The 20,970-nt window shown below is 35.2% G+C and overlaps 4 protein-coding genes and 1 pseudogene across 4 annotated transcripts; 3 read left to right on the forward strand and 2 right to left on the reverse strand.

Moving 5' to 3' along the window:
* Window positions 5,979-7,977, forward strand: LOC104748452 (ADP-ribosylation factor-like protein 5). Its single transcript, XM_010470091.1, has 4 exons — window positions 5,979-6,021; window positions 6,257-6,364; window positions 6,848-6,921; window positions 7,444-7,977. Exons 1-4 carry the CDS (start codon window positions 5,979-5,981, stop codon window positions 7,801-7,803), a joined length of 585 nt encoding a protein of 194 aa, XP_010468393.1. The 3' UTR covers window positions 7,804-7,977.
* LOC104746752 lies at window positions 8,229-9,251 on the reverse strand (annotated as a pseudogene).
* On the forward strand, window positions 10,177-11,785 carry LOC104746753 (transmembrane emp24 domain-containing protein p24beta3). The gene is given in 5 exon segments (XM_010468276.2): window positions 10,177-10,397; window positions 10,400-10,525; window positions 10,779-10,965; window positions 11,121-11,228; window positions 11,457-11,785. Coding segments are annotated over 5 exon segments (657 nt in total). The 5' UTR covers window positions 10,177-10,295; the 3' UTR covers window positions 11,591-11,785.
* On the forward strand, window positions 11,999-13,589 carry LOC104746754 (stem-specific protein TSJT1). The gene is made up of 4 exons (XM_010468277.2): window positions 11,999-12,353; window positions 12,639-12,879; window positions 12,961-13,081; window positions 13,184-13,589. Exons 1-4 carry the CDS (start codon window positions 12,154-12,156, stop codon window positions 13,366-13,368), a joined length of 747 nt encoding a protein of 248 aa, XP_010466579.1. The 5' UTR covers window positions 11,999-12,153; the 3' UTR covers window positions 13,369-13,589.
* Window positions 13,682-17,291, reverse strand: LOC104746755 (eukaryotic translation initiation factor 3 subunit C). The gene is made up of 3 exons (XM_019236723.1): window positions 17,262-17,291; window positions 15,522-17,148; window positions 13,682-14,786 (listed from the first exon to the last, which is right to left on the reverse strand). Exons 1-3 carry the CDS (start codon window positions 17,289-17,291, stop codon window positions 13,978-13,980), a joined length of 2,466 nt encoding a protein of 821 aa, XP_019092268.1. The 3' UTR covers window positions 13,682-13,977.

Consider the following 20,970-nt stretch of genomic DNA (forward strand, 5'->3'; position numbering starts at 1 on the left):
AACATTTTCAAAAACACCATATTACAACTTACATACAACTATCTTAGATTTTAAAATTAAAAAGTTTTCTCTAATGGCATCTATGCTTAATTGAAGTCCTACCTTATTCTTATCTCCAAACTAAATTACCAAAGATTTCCATAAAATATAGTAATATCTAAACTCTCCTAAACTCACACTTTAATATAAAGCTCAAATACCGACAAAAAAAACAATATCAGTTACACAATCCCATATTCCAACAATCCACATTTCAGAAACATAGCCAATTTTTATATTATCTTTCATGAATACATGCATCTATCCTATCATTTGGACCAGCTAACCCACAACCACTCAACGTCTTCTTTGAAAGTGAATACCACAATCCAAATGCAACAAAAACATTTGATATGGAAGCTGTAATATAAGACCTATAAATAACACAACGGCAATCCACCCAATATGAAGAAGGATAATGTTCAACTTGTTTTCAAGATCTACGAGGAACTCAAAATATCAACACTCTATTTTACAATCACAAATTCCACAGTAAATGTATTGCATTTTGGTTACATCACAAAATAACATGTCCTAATTATAGAATACAAATAGTATAAACTATAATACAATTTAAATTCAATAAAGACATCAATAATATAATAATTTAAACTTTTAAAAGGTTTTTTAAATTGTTCATAATTTAGAAAAGGATAAGCTGATCATTTAAATTTAACTATATAGTTAATGAATACAAATAAAAAAATTCTAAAACTCTAATGAATGACTTTTAACCAAAAAAAACAAAGTTTCTCGATACAAATAGACTTTGTTGGTATGATCTTCAAATTGTAAAGTTTCTCGAATTTTTTTTTTAAATTAATTTAGTTCTAATGACTTTTAACCAAAAAAAATATTAATACAATAATCTCATGCAATGACTCAACCTAGTATAAAAATAAAACCGACAAGGATGATGAGAAAGAATTACAAAAATTATAATGATAAATTAACCTATGAGACAAGATAAACAAATCATTATCACTTTTCCAATGTATTTGTGCATATTCTCGACAAAGGTATATCCATCTCTAATGCCCTTCATATATTTTTTTGGGTACATGTAAATTCCTCTCGTTGGCTGCATTTCGAATGGGTAAGTAATTGGGATTGTAAAATTCTTCAACACATACAAGATATCTGGCTCCGAGAGCTCCCTGTTTCTCCCATCACACTTCGGATTCTCGCTGTAACAATGAGAATCACATATCAGATTCAAACAAAATCTAAATCAAACAATCAATCAAGAAAATTTTTGAATAAACTAGAAACTAAATCAAGAAATTACTAGAAAAGATTCAAACAAACTCTACCTGTGATAGCATGAATAGCAGCAGGAGCAGGAATATCATTATCCCAAAAGTTGTCATTAATGGCTTCATCAATAAAATCATCACCAACAAATGGAGAAAAGGTAATATGATCAGCAACCTCAGATGGAAGTGGAGGAGCCGGAAGATTCTCATGAGGGCCGATGGAAGTGAGAGATAAACCAATGTTTGGGTTGAGAGATTGACCTAGGAAAACACCACCAAAAACCAGAAGGGGAAGAGTGCTGAGGGGAGTTGGAGCAAACCCTAAGCCACAAGGGTGTAGAGGAGGAATGAGAGGAGGGTTCAAGGGAGTTGTACCAAACCCTAAGGCACGATGACTCGAAGGAGGAAGGAGAGGAGGGCTGAGAGGAGCTGGAACAAACCCAAGAAGGCCTTGACTATGGCTAGGGCTAGGGCTGAGAGTGACAAGAAGAGGGCTCAAGAGAAGGGAAAAGGATTTAAGAGGGCTCAAGGGAGGACGAGCAGAACCTATTTCGGTGAAATGATCCGGCGGCACAAGAGCTTGAGGATGCACTCCAGTAGGGTTCCCTTGTGAAGCATTCGGCCACACAGGAGCTTGATAGGCGAAATGATCAGGCACAAGAGCTTGAGGTTGAGGATGTACTCGAGTAGGGTTCCCTTGTGAAGCATTTACAATAGTGATGGGTCCTGTGATGTGAATCCGTATGCTTCCGCTACTAATTCTAAGACCGCTGTCGTTCCCATACGTGATCGTCGTAGGACCCTTCATTTCAATGTTAACAATATCTCGATCCGTCTCCTCCATTTCTTTGATGTTTTCTTCTTTCTTTCTTTTTTTGTTTTGTTTTGTTGGTTATGTGTTTCCCAATAGGAGGCCGTCGGGGAGAAGATGAAGCATTAATTAGGTCAAAAATAGTTAGTGAGACTACAAATTCTGGACTTTAATTGTGAGCCCATGAGGAAAAAAAAGAAACCGGTCTTCAATTTGACAACAAGCCGAGATTGTTGCGGCTGAAACGAAATGGTGTTGTTTCAGTTAGACTTGCTTTAGTTGCATATCGAGAAGACTTTCTCACTATTTGTGTCAACCATGAGTTCAATATTTGCCTCTTCATCCACCATTTCCCTTAATTTTATTTATGTGTTTTACCTAATTTGAATCACTGTCTTGTACTCAATCTGTACAATTTGGTTATTTTATTATCTTTTGCTAATTAATGGATGGTAGGTTGCTTTAGTTCTCTTACATTCTCAACAATTTGTTCAGAAGATATTTTATAGGTGGTGATAAAGAGCATACTTTAACAATAAAATAATTTTGGGTGTTAAGAACATATTTTTAATGGTAAAACATAGAGTAAAATTGTATATGCTTACTAATTAGATGTTGCTTTGATGAACTCTTTGCATGTAAAATATGTGGTATAATGTTTTTAAAGTTTGGCAATAATAATATTCGTAATGATGAGTATTTAGGAAAATTTTTGGTGGGATATAATTTATCTTTAAATTATTGTAATAATTGTTATTATATATTAAATATATATAAATATAAATATGTGTATGAAGGTAAATACAAATATGATTTTTTCTCTAACTACAATTATTTATATATTTAACTTAGAAAATAAAATTTCTTTTTATATTTTTAAAAATTTGTTTAAGATTTAAGATTTATTTTCTACAACAATTTTTAAAGCCGTACATCGTGCATACCCTTATCTAGTAATTGTATAATGTTAACAATTCTATTATTCTGCTAAAAAGAAGAAAAAAATCATAAATTTAGACTGATCATAAATATATACTAATGATTGGGGAGTACACTTAGGGATAAAAAAAAAAAAAATATATATATATATATATATAACATATATACATGTTGCCAAACAGTCCCATTTGCATAAAAATAAAATAAAAATTAAACTTCCCTAAAACAATGATATCAACCATTAAAGAAATAAATAATTAACTTTTTATAATTGGTTATAGATTTCGTATCTACTTTTTGATATGGGTATAAAGCATAAATAATTAATTTCGAATATATTAAGGTTTCCAAATAGTTTTCTAAATTAAATATTAAACATGTATAGTTTTCTAAATGAAATTAAAGCCAACAAGATTACAAAAAATATTATAAGAAAAACGAAATTATTTCTATTAATAATTCCTTGAATTTATATGTTTATTAAAATTTTATAAAATAATAAGAGTTTCCGTAATTAATAACATACCAAAAATGTAACTATTATTTAACAAGATTTCCATAACAAATGAATCTAATTAATTTCAAAGCATTTATGAAAATAACTTAACTTAAATTTAAATAGATGATTTATTTTAAGAAATCTTGAAATAAAATCAGTAATTATTTACCAAATTACTAAAATTTATGGATTATTTCTAAAACTAACCTTATATATTTACTCATCGTTATAATAGGAAAATCAAGACAATTAATTCAAAATCAAAATCTAATCATCCATATAGATTCAAACATATTTTATAAATACTTCAACTGAAAACTAAATAAGTTTTTAAAAGATTTTATATAGATTTTTTAGTTTTAAACGTAAAAGTAAAAATGTTTACTCTTTCCAGCTTATAAATAGAGAAATCGACCTAACATTCACATACATATACAGTTATACACCACTCTAGCACTATTTTTATATCTCTTTGTTTTGCAAAAAAAAAAAAATGTATTTGTATTGAGTTTGCATAATATACCTTGCTAACATCTGCTATATTATATTTTTAGTTCGCCAATACTATGTATTATGTCCAGTTTATGATTTATGATTCTTATGATTTGTTGAATTTATAATTTTCTGTCGTGTATATAAACATATATAAATCAAGATTTTTTTTGAAAGCATACATTTTCTACCTAGAGATTGTATAGAGAAGATTGTAGTATGAACGGATGTCGGATGTTCATCCAATTGACATAGCATCTGCAAAATAAGAAAATTACATTTGATTGCTTAAAAGAAGTCCATATTTTTGATATGAATCCGATAAGTCACAAAATACTATATTAGTGTTTGTTTTCTTTAGTTTTTATATATATTTATTTAAGAAACCTCAGTAAGAAATTCTTATTAGAGTATGTAGTTGAGGTTTGCATTAACATTAATTAACTTTTGAAACCAGCAAATACAGCAAGGAGTACGTATACATAAACTATATAAGTACAATTAATCCTCAATGACTATATTGTAATCAGCTATATGTATTAAATTATACTATTATTTACTTATTTTTACAAATATATGATGTTAACAGTTTTTATTAAAATGACACTATAATTTGGGATGTATATGGAAAAGAAAACAGAAAAACACACATGGCAGTAAAATTTTATAACATGAGCACCTTGAAATTTGTTTTTAAGTCATGTTATCTTTAAAAAGTCTATTAAAATTTTCCTTGAAATTTGAGTGTTTGAGTGTTAATCTCAATACTTTTTAAAATTTTATAGACTTTTAAGTCATGGTTACCTTGAATCTCTAATGAAACATTCAAGGTAACGATGACTCATAGTATAATTCAAGTATAAAAATTTCTAATCCAAATCTTAAAGTACTGATTAACACTCAAACACCCAAATATTCATAAACCAAAATGACAAAATTTTGGATTAATGACGTTATACTATATAAATATGTTTACACATACTAAATAAATAATTTTAATTCTTGACATGTTCTATTAAAGATTAAATTCAAAATAAAATAAAAATAAAAATGCATAAAATATGTTCTATAACAGCTAAAAGTATTTAAGAAAACATAATCTAATATAGGTGAAACATATATAAAATAGTAAGAATAAAGAAGTCAATTAATTTTGTAATATTTTTATTAAAACATATGATATATAGATATACTATGAATTATATTTATGTTTATTTCATACGGGAGTTCTAAAATTTATGTTTTCGTCCGGTCCCCTCCCGTTTTCAATCGGAAATACAATTTTTCCCCATATCTGGAATGTCCCATATTGAGAATGCTTTCTGTTATGCAACGGAAATTTGAGAACGGATGTAGTATATAATGGAACTTGACAAAATGAAAAGAAAGTTACGGCCATCCTAAATATTTGTATATGTTTCAAACGGGTTTTCATCGCTGTTAGCGGTTATATATCCAATTTGATAATTCACAAATTTAATAGAATCTAACCAATTATTTATTTGATTTAATTTGTTACCAGTCCAACCGTTATGTTGTTCCAAATTTTAAGATACTTATGAAATCATTATTATTTTAAATTTTAAAACATTAATAAACCAAACCAAATATCAAATTAAAATTTCAATTAGTATAAATTTGATTATATGTACAAAATTTATTTTGTTTATAAACATAACCCCACACGTCCCAACCTAGTACTAATTAAGTAGTATTTTTTTTTTTTAATCTCAAACTCTTTAAAGTAGTAAAGACCAAAAACCGTTGACCAATCTCAAAAATATCACGGTTTCGTTATAAACCGGTTGAAATTTCCGGTTTAGTCAGCCAAAAACAAAATAAAAAACTTCCTTCCTCTCTTTTGTCTTCTTCATCTACTCGGCGAATTTTCTCGAGAATACAAAACTGAAAATTTTCTGATCGAAGATATGAAGAAAAAAAGATGGAGAGAAGACAAGCCAAGATCCATGTCTTTGTATTGATTGGTCTGAGACTATTGAATTCGATCAATCAAATCAAGCGAAGATCCATGTCTTTGTATTGTTGGTTCGTTTTCCGTTCCTTGATATATTGAGCATTGTTGTCATTGATGCAATGAGAAAAATGTGCTTTGTTGTGTGATGATGATTCTCTTCTTATATATATATCTCGTGGCATTGAGTTTGTGCTGTTTTGTGTGATGCCCTTGTTCCTTGTCTTTTTGTTGTATGGTTATCACAGAACATTTGGACCCGGTAAATGTTAAGATAGCTGAGCTGAGAGAGGCTTTGGAATCTGTTGTTGCTGAGCAGAAGTATTTGAAAGCACGTGACACTCGTCACCGTCATAGTAAGTCTTCTCCTCCGTTCATCTTATGCTCTCTGTTTCTGTTTTATCCCTTTTTGGTTCCAGCCTCAGACCAGTCAGTAACTGGCTCCGAAGCAGTATAACAATATAGTGAATTTGGAACAGAAAATATGTTTCTCAAAATAGATACGTTTCCGACAGTATGCTCTAAGAGGTTCCTTACAAGATTTTCTCGCTTTTTGACTGTTGAGTATTGAATTGGATTTGGTTGCGTATTGATCGAAGGTTTGATCTTGGGACATGGGAGATAGAAGTTAGAATCTTTTTTTTATTCTATGTTTCTTGATTATTGGATTGCTTTTTCTCATGTGCGATATATATATGGTTTGGTTTCCTGTAGCAAATTTCTGTAAATATCAGATTTGAAATAATTTTTTTTTTTAAAAACAACTAAAAGGGTTAAAAAAAAAATTCTGACTTGGGTTTGTTGCTTGATTTCACTGTTTGTAGAATAAATTTCATGAGCTTGTTTACTCATCCTACTGTTGGTACTTGGTAGCAATGTTGAAGAGCTTGTCTACAAGAATAACCGCTTCGAGGTACTACTGCACTCTTTCTTTATTTGTTTCGAATCTCATGTTTCTTAGGTTCTGTTTCAGGTTTGAATCTTGGGATGTAGGTATAGAAGTTTGAATCTTTATGGCTTTTCCTTGAATTTGCAATCTTTTGTTGTGTTATTGTCTTGACATGATTGATCTAGAAGCTCATACTGTTGAACGTCGTTTTCATATGTTTGATACTTGTGATTTATGGTTTCATATAGCAAATCTGTGTAGATGGCTGTATTAGTCTGGTTTGTTTGTTATCTCAGAAGAACTATTTGTTATTTCTTCGTGGCTTAGTTTTTATGCAATTGTCAAAGCTATGGTCACTGATGAAACGATCTCTGTTTTATGGCCTTTTACATGTGTTCTTGTATGCCAAAACTGAATTGATGCATATAAACGTTACTAGACTTATAAATCAGACGTCTTTGGTGCATAGAGCTTTGAATCGTTTCCTTGATGCTTTGGAAAATTGAAGATTTGATGCGATGTTACTTATGATATGTTGTCTTTTAGGTTTGGGATCTTGGTGGGCAAGATAGACTAAGAACTTCATGGGCGACGTACTATCGTAGAACACATGCTGTGATTGTGGTTATCGATAGCACAGACAGAGCTCGAATCTCTTTCATGAAAGATGAGCTCGCTAGGATTCTTGGTCACGAGGATCTTCAAAACTCGGTCATACTTGTTTTTGCAAACAAACAGGATCTGAAAGATGCGATGACTCCTGCTGAGATCACGGATGCACTTAACCTTCACAGTATCAAGAACCATGATTGGCATATTCAAGCAAGTTGTGCGGTTACTGGAGAAGGGTTGTATGATGGGCTCGGTTGGATTGCCCAGAAAGTTACCGGTAAAGCCACGAGTTAAGGGAAATGAGAAACTGAATCAGAGAGAGAGAGAGAACTCATTCTTCTTTGTTTCTTTTGTCTGCTTCAGCTGTTCTTTAACACTGTATCCTCTTGACTTTTATGTAACAAGCTTCAGTTATTTTGGATTTTGGCACTGTATTGTTTGTAAATTATGAGACATATGTGTTGATATCAATAGATTTAATTTATCTGCACAAATGAATCGTTTTTACAAAATTACAGCAATCAAAAACTGTCTGTTAAATGTGCATTAGAGAATGTTCTACATTACATTTACTAGCTAAAGTGAGATTCTCTCATTTCTAAGGTCATTCTTCCGAGCTCATAAACCCTATATAAGCTTTGAAGGTACTACACATACCAAAGTCACTTTTCTCCACAATCACATGAACATATTCTAGTAGTAGCAAATAGTAGGTGCTTAGTTATTATTGTTCAATGGTGACAAAATACGATAAGGTAACACAATACCAAACTCAAAATCCAAACGACATAAAAGAACAAAAAAACAGACCAAAGTTAAACAAGAAAACAAGACAGGGCCTGCACCAATAATTATAGGCTTTCTAGTCATAGTAGTAGGAGGGATCAAATGGTTCTCTGTGAAAGCTGACCGCAGTCTGCGATAACCACGGGCTTGGAAGGAATGTTATTAAAATTTCTGATCACCTCGTCTTCAATGCTCCTGATGACGTCGAATCCTGCAATAACTTGGCCGAACACGACGTGCACACCATCGAGAAGCGGGAACTTTTCCAAGACAATCTGGAATTGACATGCGTTGGTGTGTGGATCACCGACGGCCATGGAGAGGACACCAGGACGGTCGTGCCTCTTGATGTAGTTCTCGTTCCTGAATACACCTCCGTAAATCGAGTCGCCTGCCTTTGTGGACGAGCCAACGATATTTCCACCAGTCCACATGAAACGTGGTTTAATACCGTCGATGGTTGTTCCCTTGTAGTGGAGTGCTTACCATAAGTCTTTCCTATGCCTCTCTCTCCGGTACAGAGTGCCCTGAAGTTCTCCGCCGTTACTGGCGTCGTGTCAGCGTAGAGCTCCATCACGATCCGACCAGCTGGTCTGCCGCCGACGGTAAAGTCGAAGAAAACCTTAGGGTTAAAGTTAAACAGAGCCGCCAGTTGCTGATAAGGGGAGACGACGTAGTGATAAGGGGAGATGTGCTGTGTGCTATTTCCTACAGCAGTTGCTCCCAATGCCCCAACCGTCGCTGGACCTGGACATGTGCAATTACTCCCTAAAACCGTCTCAGTCAAGCAATCTAGATCATTTTCAATGATGGATAAACGACGATTTGTGTCAGCAGTCAGTTTATCACGACTCTTCTCAAGTGCTTCAAGGCGTGCATCAACACTGGTGTGCGTCATCGGACCAATCAACAAGGTAAAGAAGATGAAATGATTCGGAGATATTTAGGTTGCAGAGGAAGGAATCCGTAACGTATCATATTTAAAGAGAATTAGAGAAGGATTAAGAGGCAGCATTAATTGTTTTTTAGTATTTATTATTTTTGTGAGAGAGCATTAACTATTTTTTCCTTAGGTCCGAGAATTAAATGTTTTGTTTTCTTGTTTTTTTGTAGAGAGCATTTGATGAACCTTAAAGGTTTGGAGGTCCGTCTTGTTGAAATGTTGGTTGTATAGTCATCATAATTCATAAGTGGTTTGATAAAATTTTGTCTACTAAAATCGTTCAATAATTAGTATTATTGCTCATAACGGGCTGTAGATAAGGCCCATCAAATTCTAGCTTAGCCCTAAATCTCTTATATTTTACATGTTTCTCATATTTAGAAAATCTCCCTAAAAAAACTGAAGCTTTCTAAATCTAAAAACCCTGATGATATTTAGAAAGCTTCAGTTTTTATTTTCTTTCTAATTTCTATGGTAACATAAAGATAAAGAAAGGAAATATGAATCTTTAGATTTTTTTTCCCAGAAGAAAAAAATATTTCTTAGAATTTATAAAGGGAATCTTCGGCATTGTTGACCCAAAAAATAAAATATTAATATTTTATTGTGATTTAGGTGTTGATATTATCATCAAATTATTCTACTCGAAAACAAATCGAAATCGTCATGTCTTGGGTTATAGAAAAGCTCTAAACTCTATTTTAGGGGCCAGAAGAAGAAAAAAACCTATAACAAAAGAACCAAACCAAAATAATATTTGTAAAAGAAGAAAAAAAAAAAAAAAAGAAAAAAAATCATAAATTTAGACTGATCATTAATACTAATTAAGTAGTACTTTTTTTTTTAATCTCAAACTCTTTTAAGTAGTAAAGACCAAAAACCGTTGACCAATCTCAAAAATATCACGGTTTCGTTATAAACCGTTTTTAATTTCCGGTTTTAGTCAGCTAAAAAACGCAATAAAAAACTTCCTTCCTCTTTTTGTCTTCTTCTACTCGGCGAATTTTCTCGAGAAACCGAAACTGAAAATTTTCAATCGAAGATCTGAAGAAAAAAGATGGAGAGAAGACAAGCGAAGATCCATGTCTTTGTACTGATCGGTCTGATACTATTGAATTCGATCAATCAAATCTCATCTCTCTCTGTAACGGTGAACGACGAAGAATGTGTCNTGAAGAATGTGTTCAAGAGTACGTCCTTTACGAAGGCGATACTGTTTCTGGAAACTTCGTCGTCGTTGATCATGATATCTTCTGGGGTTCAGATCATCCTGGTTTGGATTTCACGGTTAGAGATCTTTACTTAATTACCTTTTCCCCCAAATTTCATAGCTTTCGATGTGTGTTTCCTTCGATAAATCCGATGGTTAATTTTGAATTGATCTGATCTTGGAATTGATTTAGGGTTTGATTAGAATTGTGGGTTTGATTTGGATTGTGGAAAGTTTCAATCTTTGATTGGTTTGGGGGTTTGTAATTGTGTTGGGGGTATAGGGTAATGTGTTGGTTGATTCATTGGGAATGTGTGTTTTTGTAAATAGGTGACGTCTCCAGCTGGGAACATTGTACAAACATTGAAGGGAACATCTGGAGATAAGTTTGAGTTTAAGGCACCAAGAAGTGGGATGTACAAATTTTGTTTCCACAACCCTTACTCTACTCCTGAGACCGTCTCCTTTTACATTCATGTTGGTCATATTCCCAATGAGCATGACTTGGCCAAAGACGGTTCGTTTCCATTCCATGTTGTCATTGATGCAATGAGAAAAATGTGCTTTGTTGTGTGATGATGGTTCTCTTCTTAGATATATCTCGTGGCATTGAGTTTGTGCTGTTTTGTGTGATGCCTTGTTCGTTCTCTTTTTGTTGTATGGTTATCACAGAACATTTGGACCCGGTAAATGTTAAGATAGCTGAGCTGAGAGAGGCTTTGGAATCTGTTGTTGCTGAGCAGAAGTATTTGAAAGCACGTGACACTCGTCACCGTCATAGTAAGTCTTCTCCTCCGTTCAGCTTATGCTCTCTGTTTCTGTTTTATCCCTTTTTGGTTCCAGCCTCAGACCACTCCAGTAACTGGCTCCGAAGCAGTATAACAATATAGTGAATTTGGGAAAAGAAAATATGTTTCTCAACTAGATACGTTTCAATGTCAAAAGATGCAACCTTTACGATCTAACATTGCTTTGAATGATGGTTTTTGTTTTGTTAATTTGGTGCAGCAAATGAGAGCACAAGAAAGCGTGTGATATTCTACACAGTAGGAGAGTACATGTTCCTTGCAGCAGCAAGTGGGCTTCAGGTTCTCTACATCCGCAAGCTATTCAGCAAGTCAGTCGCATACAACAGAGTTTGAACATAACAAAAACCTCACCAAAGGTTTTATGTCCTTTTATATGTTTGAAACGGTGAACCAATTCAAAACACAATCGTAAACAGTTTTAGTTTAATTATTAAGAGCTTATAAAGACCACCCCTTTTTTGTTCTTTTGGTTTCTTACGACAATTTTCTTTGACTTCAGTTTACTTGAGAAGAACTTGTTTAGCTTTATTTCTGATTCATCGATCAATCATCAACTTGGTTTTAGCATACACAACTTGTTATGAGATCCTCATAGACAAAGCCCAACCATTAAAGTGAAAGAGTTAAAAAAGGAAGTCACAAATAATATACAGTTTCATACAAATATCTGCAAAACGTGGAGGAAAAGGAAAAAATCGAATAATTCTATGATTCTCTATCCAAGAAACGAAAAAGTCGTAATGAAGTGTTGCCATTAGTTTATAAAATAAGGTTGTCACAAGAAGAAGTGGTTGGCCATTCAACGCATTCTAAAGTCATTTACTTTACTATTGATTGATCTCGCTCTCGCTCTTGCTGTGTGTGTGTTAACTGTGTGTGATCGGGAAAAAGAAAAAATGTTGGCGATCTTTGACAAGAACGTGGCGAAAACCCCCGAGGCTCTACAGGGTCAACAGGGTGGATCTGTTTGTGCTCTTAAAGATGGGTTCTTGCCGAACCATTTCTCTTCTGTTTATCCTGGCGCTGTCACCATCAATCTCGGATCTTCTGGTTTCATCGCTTGCTCCCTCGAGAAACAGAACCCTCTCCTTCCCAGGTCCTTTCTAATTTCGTATATGGGTCATGATAGTGACTGTGGCTTGTTTGGAACAATCTGATCCTAGATATGAGAGATTTGTTTCCTTGCCCTGCAAAGATATTTTAGGACATGTTTAGATTAATTGTTTTGGTGAAATGAATCTGAGCCATTTGATATGTCGGTTTGTCTGATGACAATGTCTTGATGGTTTATTTGTCTCGTCTTTTATTAAATGTGTTGGGAACTGGAAGGATGTGATTTATTAAGTTTTGATTTTTTTCTATTCAATTTTGTGTGTGATAGATTGTTTGCTGTGGTGGATGATATGTTCTGCATCTTCCAAGGACATATAGAGAACGTTCCATTTCTTAAACAACAATATGGACTAACCAAAACAGCCACTGAGGTCACCATTGTGATTGAAGCCTACAGAACTCTTAGAGACCGTGGTCCGTATTCAGCTGACCAAGTTGTTAGAGATTTTCATGGGAAATTTGCGTTTATGCTCTTTGACTGCTCCACAAAAAATGTCTTCCTTGCTGGGGTGAGTTTGAATTTTGGCTTCTTTCCCATTTGACACTTGTTTCTGCATATTGTAATGCTGAGGTTATAATGCACGGTGCAGGATGCAGATGGGAGTGTTCCTCTCTTCTGGGGAACTGATGCTGAAGGCCATCTCGTTGTTGCTGATGATGTTGAGACTGTGAAGAAGGGTTGTGGTAAATCTTTTGCGCCATTCCCTAAAGGTATGTGTAGCAAACCATTTTGCGGGTTTTGAAGACATGTCACTGTTCTTTGATCTAGTGGATACATGAATTAGGATTTGATTTTTTGTATACATAACGCAGGATGTTTCTTTACCTCATCGGGAGGCTTGAGGAGTTACGAGCATCCATTAAATGAGTTAAAGCCGGTACCAAGGGTTGACAGTTCGGGTGAGGTGTGTGGTGTAACTTTTAAAGTGGATTCCGAGGCCAAGAAAGAAGGTGTGCCTAGGGTCGGAAGTGTCCAGAATTGGTCTCAACAAATCTGAAGCTAATATGTGAACTAGCTGGAGAAAGGCTTGTTTGTTTTTTCTTTACTTGTTGGACTCCTGTGGCTGTGTTCCACAGATTTGAGATTTGATCACTTTTACTCTTTTTCATGATATTCTCACTGAGCCATTCTAAGGACTAATGGTGCTCTTAATGCCCTGCATCTGTACTTTGTAATAACAAAGCTAAAAGAATAAAGCATTTTATAAACGTCTGATGATTCTCAGTGCATAGATAATGTATGTTAAATATACTCTGAAGTCTGAAAACAACATTAAGTTTCCTGCAACAAAGCATAAGTTCCAAGTTCTAAAGGCTCTAACCAATAAGACTTCAAACCTATTCAATGGGTTTAGACCAATAACACATTTCAACAAGGGACGAAGAAACTAAGCAAACAAAGAGAGTATAAGACCTCACAAAAACTAGACCTGCAAGCACATGAGAAACCAATGTGATGAAACAAACAAAATCTTTCTCCTATTCAATAGGAGTGACGCAAAAATTAAACTAGTTAAACTTTCCAAGAAAGCAAAATTTCTAAAAAGTTAAAAGTCTTAATAGAGCCTAAGGTCAACACTGCCTGCAGATCTCTCTCCTCAACCTCTTTACGCAAGAACACCTTGGTTAAGACTCACCATACGGCTTGAGCCATCCATTTGCATACCTCTGTCTTCTGATTTTGCTGCTGCATAGTCCTGACTCTTGTCCCTTATCCTTGAGCTCATATCCCCACTAGTTCTAGACGCTAATGCTCTTTCGTTGCTTTCTGCTAGAATCAAGACTTTATCGGTTAACTGAAAAGCCAAGGATTGTAATCTGTTGTGTTGCACTCCATGGAAGACGATGCATTGAGTTGGCTGGTCCAATCTTGCATCAAGCTCCTCGTTGATCATCATCTTGTTCACAATCTTATGGACCTGTGACTCAGAGATGTCAAATATTTCGGCCAGCTCGTCAAGACTTACAGACTTGTAGCAGGAGCTCGAGTATGTGAACAGGTAACTCCTTAGAGCCACTTCAATGATCCTAGCTTTCACCATATCGAGGATGCTGTCACGGTTCTTGAACACTCTCCATACATCAAGAGAGTTCAAAACTTCAAACGCCTCTTGGAATCCCCCTTTGGTCAGGGCTCTTGTGGCTGCAATGACATGGTCACGTATAGTTACAGGCGGTGCAGTGAACGCTTGCTTCTCACTTTTCTTAAGCAGGAAATGAATGTTCTTGCTAAACAATCTGTGGTTAGCATCATGTGAGTTTGCTGCCATGTTTGGGACTTCAATTAGCATGGCACAGGTGAGATGAACAGCCTCCAATAGATCGAGGTTTATGTGCATGTGGTACGGCATTTGTCTTCTCCTCTCTAAAAGCACCTGCTCTGGTGTCTTGTTTTGATCTCGACTTTGTGAGACACCTTGGCCAAGCAACTCCCTCACTCTATGACCAGAGTAAAGCTCAGAGAGGCAGCTATGTGAATCAGTTATCATTCCAACCCGGAAGGCGCAAAGACCAAGTTGTGCCATTGTCCTGTTAAAGAGAATCTNTTGTAATCTGTTGTGTTGCACTCCATGGAAGACGATGCATTGAGTTGGCTGGTCCAATCTTGCATCAAGCTCCTCGTTGATCATCATCTTGTTCACAATCTTATGGACCTGTGACTCAGAGATGTCAAATATTTCGGCCAGCTCGTCAAGACTTACAGACTTGTAGCAGGAGCTCGAGTATGTGAACAGGTAACTCCTTAGAGCCACTTCAATGATCCTAGCTTTCACCATATCGAGGATGCTGTCACGGTTCTTGAACACTCTCCATACATCAAGAGAGTTCAAAACTTCAAACGCCTCTTGGAATCCCCCTTTGGTCAGGGCTCTTGTGGCTGCAATGACATGGTCACGTATAGTTACAGGCGGTGCAGTGAACGCTTGCTTCTCACTTTTCTTAAGCAGGAAATGAATGTTCTTGCTAAACAATCTGTGGTTAGCATCATGTGAGTTTGCTGCCATGTTTGGGACTTCAATTAGCATGGCACAGGTGAGATGAACAGCCTCCAATAGATCGAGGTTTATGTGCATGTGGTACGGCATTTGTCTTCTCCTCTCTATAAGCACCTGCTCTGGTGTCTTGTTTTGATCTCGACTTTGTGAGACACCTTGGCCAAGCAACTCCCTCACTCTATGACCAGAGTAAAGCTCAGAGAGGCAGCTATGTGAATCAGTTATCATTCCAACCCGGAAGGCGCAAAGACCAAGTTGTGCCATTGTCCTGTTAAAGAGAATCTGTGTTGAGATGTCCATGTATTGAATGTTGTCTTGGAGATGACTCATCAGCAACAGGTCTCTAGCAGTCACAAAATTGTCATTTAAAGCATGTTGATAGATATCACATAGCATTGCTCTGGCTTTGGTCCTTTCTTCTCCATTACTGTAGATAAAAGACACAAGAGTATCCATCATAGCTCTGCTGCTCTCTGCAAAGGTAGGCTCACGAGGAACAATCTCCGGAACAACAATGAATGGAGGATGAGTTGAACTTTCCTCTTCGGCTTCCTCAATTTCTTCATCAGCCAATTTCCTCATAGCATCAAATACTTCTTGAGGCTTGTAGTATATTGACTCCACTAGTCTTAAGGCTACCTTTGAAGCAGCTTTGTAATCACCTATTCTCTCCAAGTATTCTTGGATGTTCTGAGCGAGGACCAAGAACATAGGCTCATCCTTCAGTCTCGTAACATACTCGTTAGTGTGAGGATCAATGCACTGCAAACTCTTGAAAAACTCTGTCTCAATCCTCTCTAAGAATGCAACCAAATTTGCCTTGACTCGAATAGTTCCACCATAGTCTACTGGCTTTGAAGTTTCCTTCTCATTAGGTTCAACGGTGTCATCCACAACAATGTTATCGTACTTGACAAGAATGTCAAGTATGGCAAACATGTTAACCACAGATGTCTTCCAGAGATTGATCGGCATGTATCCGTTGAGACCACCTGGACTCACATCCAACGCTGCTGACATAACGCTAAACAAGATTTCGAGTTTCTGCGCAGGAGTCTTGGCGATCTTAGTCAAGTACATAAGCCTCTGTGCATGAGTCTTACCAGTTTTGAGTTTAAGTCTATCACTTCTTCTTTTGCTCCAACGAGCCGCCACAGTTTCTTTGAACTTCTTGTTGACCATGTTCCAAGTTATCTCCTCATCATCTAAACCAAACAACGTCTCCCAAGAAACAATAACATCATCAGGTTGTTCCTCCACCTCATCTTCATACTCATAACCGTCCTCAGTTTCTTGAAACATCCTAAACCTTGTGATATCTTCTTGGTACTGCACATTGTTCTTCTTCAACTTATGTCTCATTGCGTTCAAAGCCTTGGAGTTACTAACACTCATCTTCTTCTTTGTTTTCTTATTATCATCCTCCTCAAGCCCTTGTTTATTAAAGAAAAAGAAATCTTCCATCATCACAAGAGCTTTGATATACAATCTCGGAGCCTTCACAGCGTTCGTAACCTTCATGACCTTCTCAACCTGTTTGTTGAGTTTCTCAAACGTTTCTGGCACGCAAACCCAATGATTGATGTTCATATAATGCTCAATCATCCCTACGGTGTTGGTCATCTCCTCAAAACGTTTATCTTCTGTTGGCTTTATCACACGTTTAGTATCCGTACCACCACAAAACTCAGAGTCATCACAGTCTGCAAGGTAACGAAGGTTGTTACCGGTCTGAACCTCTTGTTCAAAATCACTCTCATCTTCATCACTTTCACCTCCACCCTGTAAAAGTGTAAACGAATCGTATATATAAGCAAGAAAAATTATTCAGAAACTGAATCAAAGCAGAGGAGAGTTATAAAGAAAGATTTTGATAAGTAAAGAAAGGTTCATACCTTAACGAAAAAACCAGAAGTCGTCACCATCTTCCTTAGAAACAAGAACCTGTTGCATGAGAGGAAACAAAGAAAAAAAAACTTCAGATCGATACGATGAAGATATATTAGTGTAGAGGTAACGTCAGCGATGAAGAAGAACAGACGATGAAGAACCTAATATGAAAGATGAAGACGAATGATATTTACCTTGATTGAGAGGGTTTGAGACGATGCTTGATGAGAATTAACGAATCGTTAAAAACAGAGAGGAGTATTAGGGTTAGCAACTTATAAAGTAGTAATTATTTTATTTTTTAAAGAAAAGTAAAATCAAAATTATAACTAGAAGAAAATGGCAAAAGTGAAATTAAAATAAAGAAATAATTAAGGGCGGTGAAAGCACCTCACATTAGTAATATATTATTAATATATTTAGTATAATTTAATAAATAATCTCATTACTAATAAATTTCATCACTAGAAGAATAGTTGTGTATAGTTACAAAATTTAGCTACAAAATAAGTAATAGCAAATATTTACTACAGACTGTGATAAAATGTTACTTAATTTGGTTGAATAATTTTTGTAGCTAATTCGTCTGTGTTTGTAGCAATTCAATAACAAATAGAGACGACATATAATTGTAGCAGATTTACTACTCAGTTAGTTACAAAAAAGTTTGTAGCCCCTGAGTTGTCGTAATTGTTTGTGAGGAAAAAATTATTTATAAACCGACATTATTTGCCACGAATCAATTGTAACAATTTGCGTCGCTTTATGTGTAGCCAATAGTAGCAACAAGTTGTTCGTAGCACTATAGCGATAGAGAATACAGTAGCAATTTTAGTGGGTACAGAGACACAATTAAGTAGTGAGTAATGGTGAGGAATAGATAGTGGTTTTCGACAGATGATAGTGTAGCAACAGTAATGTATTATCACATCATAGCAAGTTGTAGAGAAAGCTCACCATTCATTTATAAATATCACCATTGATCCAAATAAGAATGAATTAGCAAAAATGAATTTTTCGGACAATCGTTCCTCCATTCTCTCTCTTATCTCTCCTCCTGTTCACAAAAAAGTAGATCTCGTTTTTTCTTCTTTTTTTTCTTTTGTAATCTGTGCTTAACTGAACTAAGAAGATCCAAGAGTGAGCAAAGGTCCTCTACTACCGACAGTGGTGGCTTGGTTCTCTCTTTTTGGTGTAGTTATGGCTCCGGTAAACGGAGAAGAAGATCCGGTGTAAAGGCCCCTTGTTTGAGGACGCCAGTGGGTTATCGCCGGAGCTTCTCGGCTCCTCTGTTTCAACGGTGGTCTGGTGGTTAAAGGAGGGGATAGATCAGAGTTTTGGCGGTTTGCTAGGGCAGGAACTGCCAACGTCGATGCCAGTTGTCGGAAGTTGTGCACACCGAGAGGGTTGTAGGGGGTCAGGTGGCTCGCCTCTAGCCGGCGGCTGCTCTATTTCGTTTTTCTGTAAACCCTAATTTTGTACTGGATCCGAATTGATATAGGCCAAGGCCCAGCCCATTTGGGAGTTTTAATATTAATTAAAAATATATCTATATACATATATATATATATATCACCTTTTATGACTCTAGTATATAATATATACATTGCTTTGAAGTCTACTTCTTTACGATCACACATGATCTCTTTNTCCTGTTCACAAAAAAGTAGATCTCGTTTTTTCTTCTTTTTTTTCTTTTGTAATCTGTGCTTAACTGAACTAAGAAGATCCAAGAGTGAGCAAAGGTCCTCTACTACCGACAGTGGTGGCTTGGTTCTCTCTTTTTGGTGTAGTTATGGCTCCGGTAAACGGAGAAGAAGATCCGGTGTAAAGGCCCCTTGTTTGAGGACGCCAGTGGGTTATCGCCGGAGCTTCTCGGCTCCTCTGTTTCAACGGTGGTCTGGTGGTTAAAGGAGGGGATAGATCAGAGTTTTGGCGGTTTGCTAGGGCAGGAACTGCCAACGTCGATGCCAGTTGTCGGAAGTTGTGCACACCGAGAGGGTTGTAGGGGGTCAGGTGGCTCGCCTCTAGCCGGCGGCTGCTCTATTTCGTTTTTCTGTAAACCCTAATTTTGTACTGGATCCGAATTGATATAGGCCAAGGCCCAGCCCATTTGGGAGTTTTAATATTAATTAAAAATATATCTATATACATATATATATATATATCACCTTTTATGACTCTAGTATATAATATATACATTGCTTTGAAGTCTACTTCTTTACGATCACACATGATCTCTTTCAAAAATTATTCTGCATTATATACTATGTAGATACCAATTACTATCAATATTGTAGCTAATAGAAGCAACTTTCCTACAAATACCCTAGGCAAATTGAAGCAAGGCATTACGATGAACCCGAAGGTAATTGTAGCTAATTAGTTACACGCATTGCGTAACAAATGATAACAAGTTTAAGACAAAACCTTGGGTATCCAACTGTAACAAAGTAGCTATGGAATGGTATGGCTATTTGTAACTAATTGTTACAAATTATCTTGTATCAAATTGGTAGCAAATTACCACAATTAGTGACAGATGGAAAATTTGCTACTACCAAATAATTACTAAATTATTTTGCGGCAAATTAGTAACAAATATTTTTTTGCTACAAAAAATGAGTTATACCTACAAATAAAATCGTGACTATACACAACTATTCTTGTAGTGCATCTCCAATGTTAAAATCTATCTATACATTTTTGGAGTACAAATTTGTGCTCCTTTTTTTTCCAACGGGTCGAGCTTTTTTATTTATTCTAAACCGATTACAACAATCGGATCTTTCCAAAATATAAGCTTTTTCTTTTAAACATTAAAAGATATTCATCCCTAATATATATAACTATTAGAATTCCAACATCCCTACAATATAGCAACTAATTGATAATTATTTACATGTTAGGCAACATATAATTAATATAGAAAAATTGCAAACACATTTAGGTAAATACTTATACGTATTATCAGATCCTAACTATAATCAAGATAAAAATTAATGTGCATCCTATAAATAAGGGAAGATCAGTTCGTTTTGTTAATGTGCCTTTTATAAATAAGGGAAGATATGGATTCCAGATTTGCAAAGTATTCAATCGGAATCCACAAAACCATATAACAATAATATAGTTTTTAAGCTATAAATTCGGTTATGGTAGGGAGTTTTATAAATAAGGAAGAAAAAAATGACGATTTAGTGCTAACATAAGGCCATTAAATCAAAATAATATCTATATTTAAGTTTCTTCATTAAATCCTCTATTTAATAAAACGGAAGTACACGACTTCAAATTTGTAGACTATATAATTTTAATAATAAATTATAAATGGGTTATAAAAAAATTATATTAATTTGTTACAATATGTTAGGTGTGCACGGAAGATCGTAGGAGATAATCTTAATTACAAAGAATAAAAACAATAAACCGAATATTATGTAGGAGATGTTAAGTAAGTCAATTACAGAATATACCTGAAACAACCCGACCCCTTTTTTTTTTAATAATTAAAAACAATATATAATTAAGCATCCTATACTACTTAATTAACCAACCCAAACCACAACTCAACATTAAACCAGCAATAACATTAAGCACAGCGGAAACATACCAATAATACAAAACCAACAAATCATCAATACAATAACATTCCTAACCATTCTATCCGGCAACCTACCATAACACTAACCAAGGTTCCAACAACATAACCAA

The sequence above is a fragment of the Camelina sativa genome, chromosome 15, assembly GCF_000633955.1.
Source record: "Camelina sativa cultivar DH55 chromosome 15, Cs, whole genome shotgun sequence".
Classification (NCBI taxonomy): domain Eukaryota; kingdom Viridiplantae; phylum Streptophyta; class Magnoliopsida; order Brassicales; family Brassicaceae; genus Camelina; species Camelina sativa.

Coding starts and splice junctions, on each gene's coding strand:
- LOC104746755 (XM_019236723.1), bottom strand. CDS start 17,291: ATGGTGACGACTTCTGGTTTTTTCGTTAAG. Junction 17,149..17,261: donor CTTCTGGTTTTTTCGTTAAG/GTATGAACCTTT, acceptor ACACTTTTACAG/GGTGGAGGTGAAAGTGATGA. Junction 14,787..15,521: donor GAGGGAGTTGCTTGGCCAAG/GTGTCTCACAAA, acceptor TGCTTGGCCAAG/GTGTCTCACAAAGTCGAGAT.
- LOC104748452 (XM_010470091.1), top strand. CDS start 5,979: ATGGAGAGAAGACAAGCCAAGATCCATGTCTTTGTATTGATTG. Junction 6,022..6,256: donor CCATGTCTTTGTATTGATTG/GTCTGAGACTAT, acceptor TGGTTATCACAG/AACATTTGGACCCGGTAAAT. Junction 6,365..6,847: donor TGACACTCGTCACCGTCATA/GTAAGTCTTCTC, acceptor AAATTTCATGAG/CTTGTTTACTCATCCTACTG.
- LOC104746754 (XM_010468277.2), top strand. CDS start 12,154: ATGTTGGCGATCTTTGACAAGAACGTGGCGAAAACCCCCGAGGCTCTA. Junction 12,354..12,638: donor CAGAACCCTCTCCTTCCCAG/GTCCTTTCTAAT, acceptor TGTGTGTGATAG/ATTGTTTGCTGTGGTGGATG. Junction 12,880..12,960: donor AAAATGTCTTCCTTGCTGGG/GTGAGTTTGAAT, acceptor TGCACGGTGCAG/GATGCAGATGGGAGTGTTCC.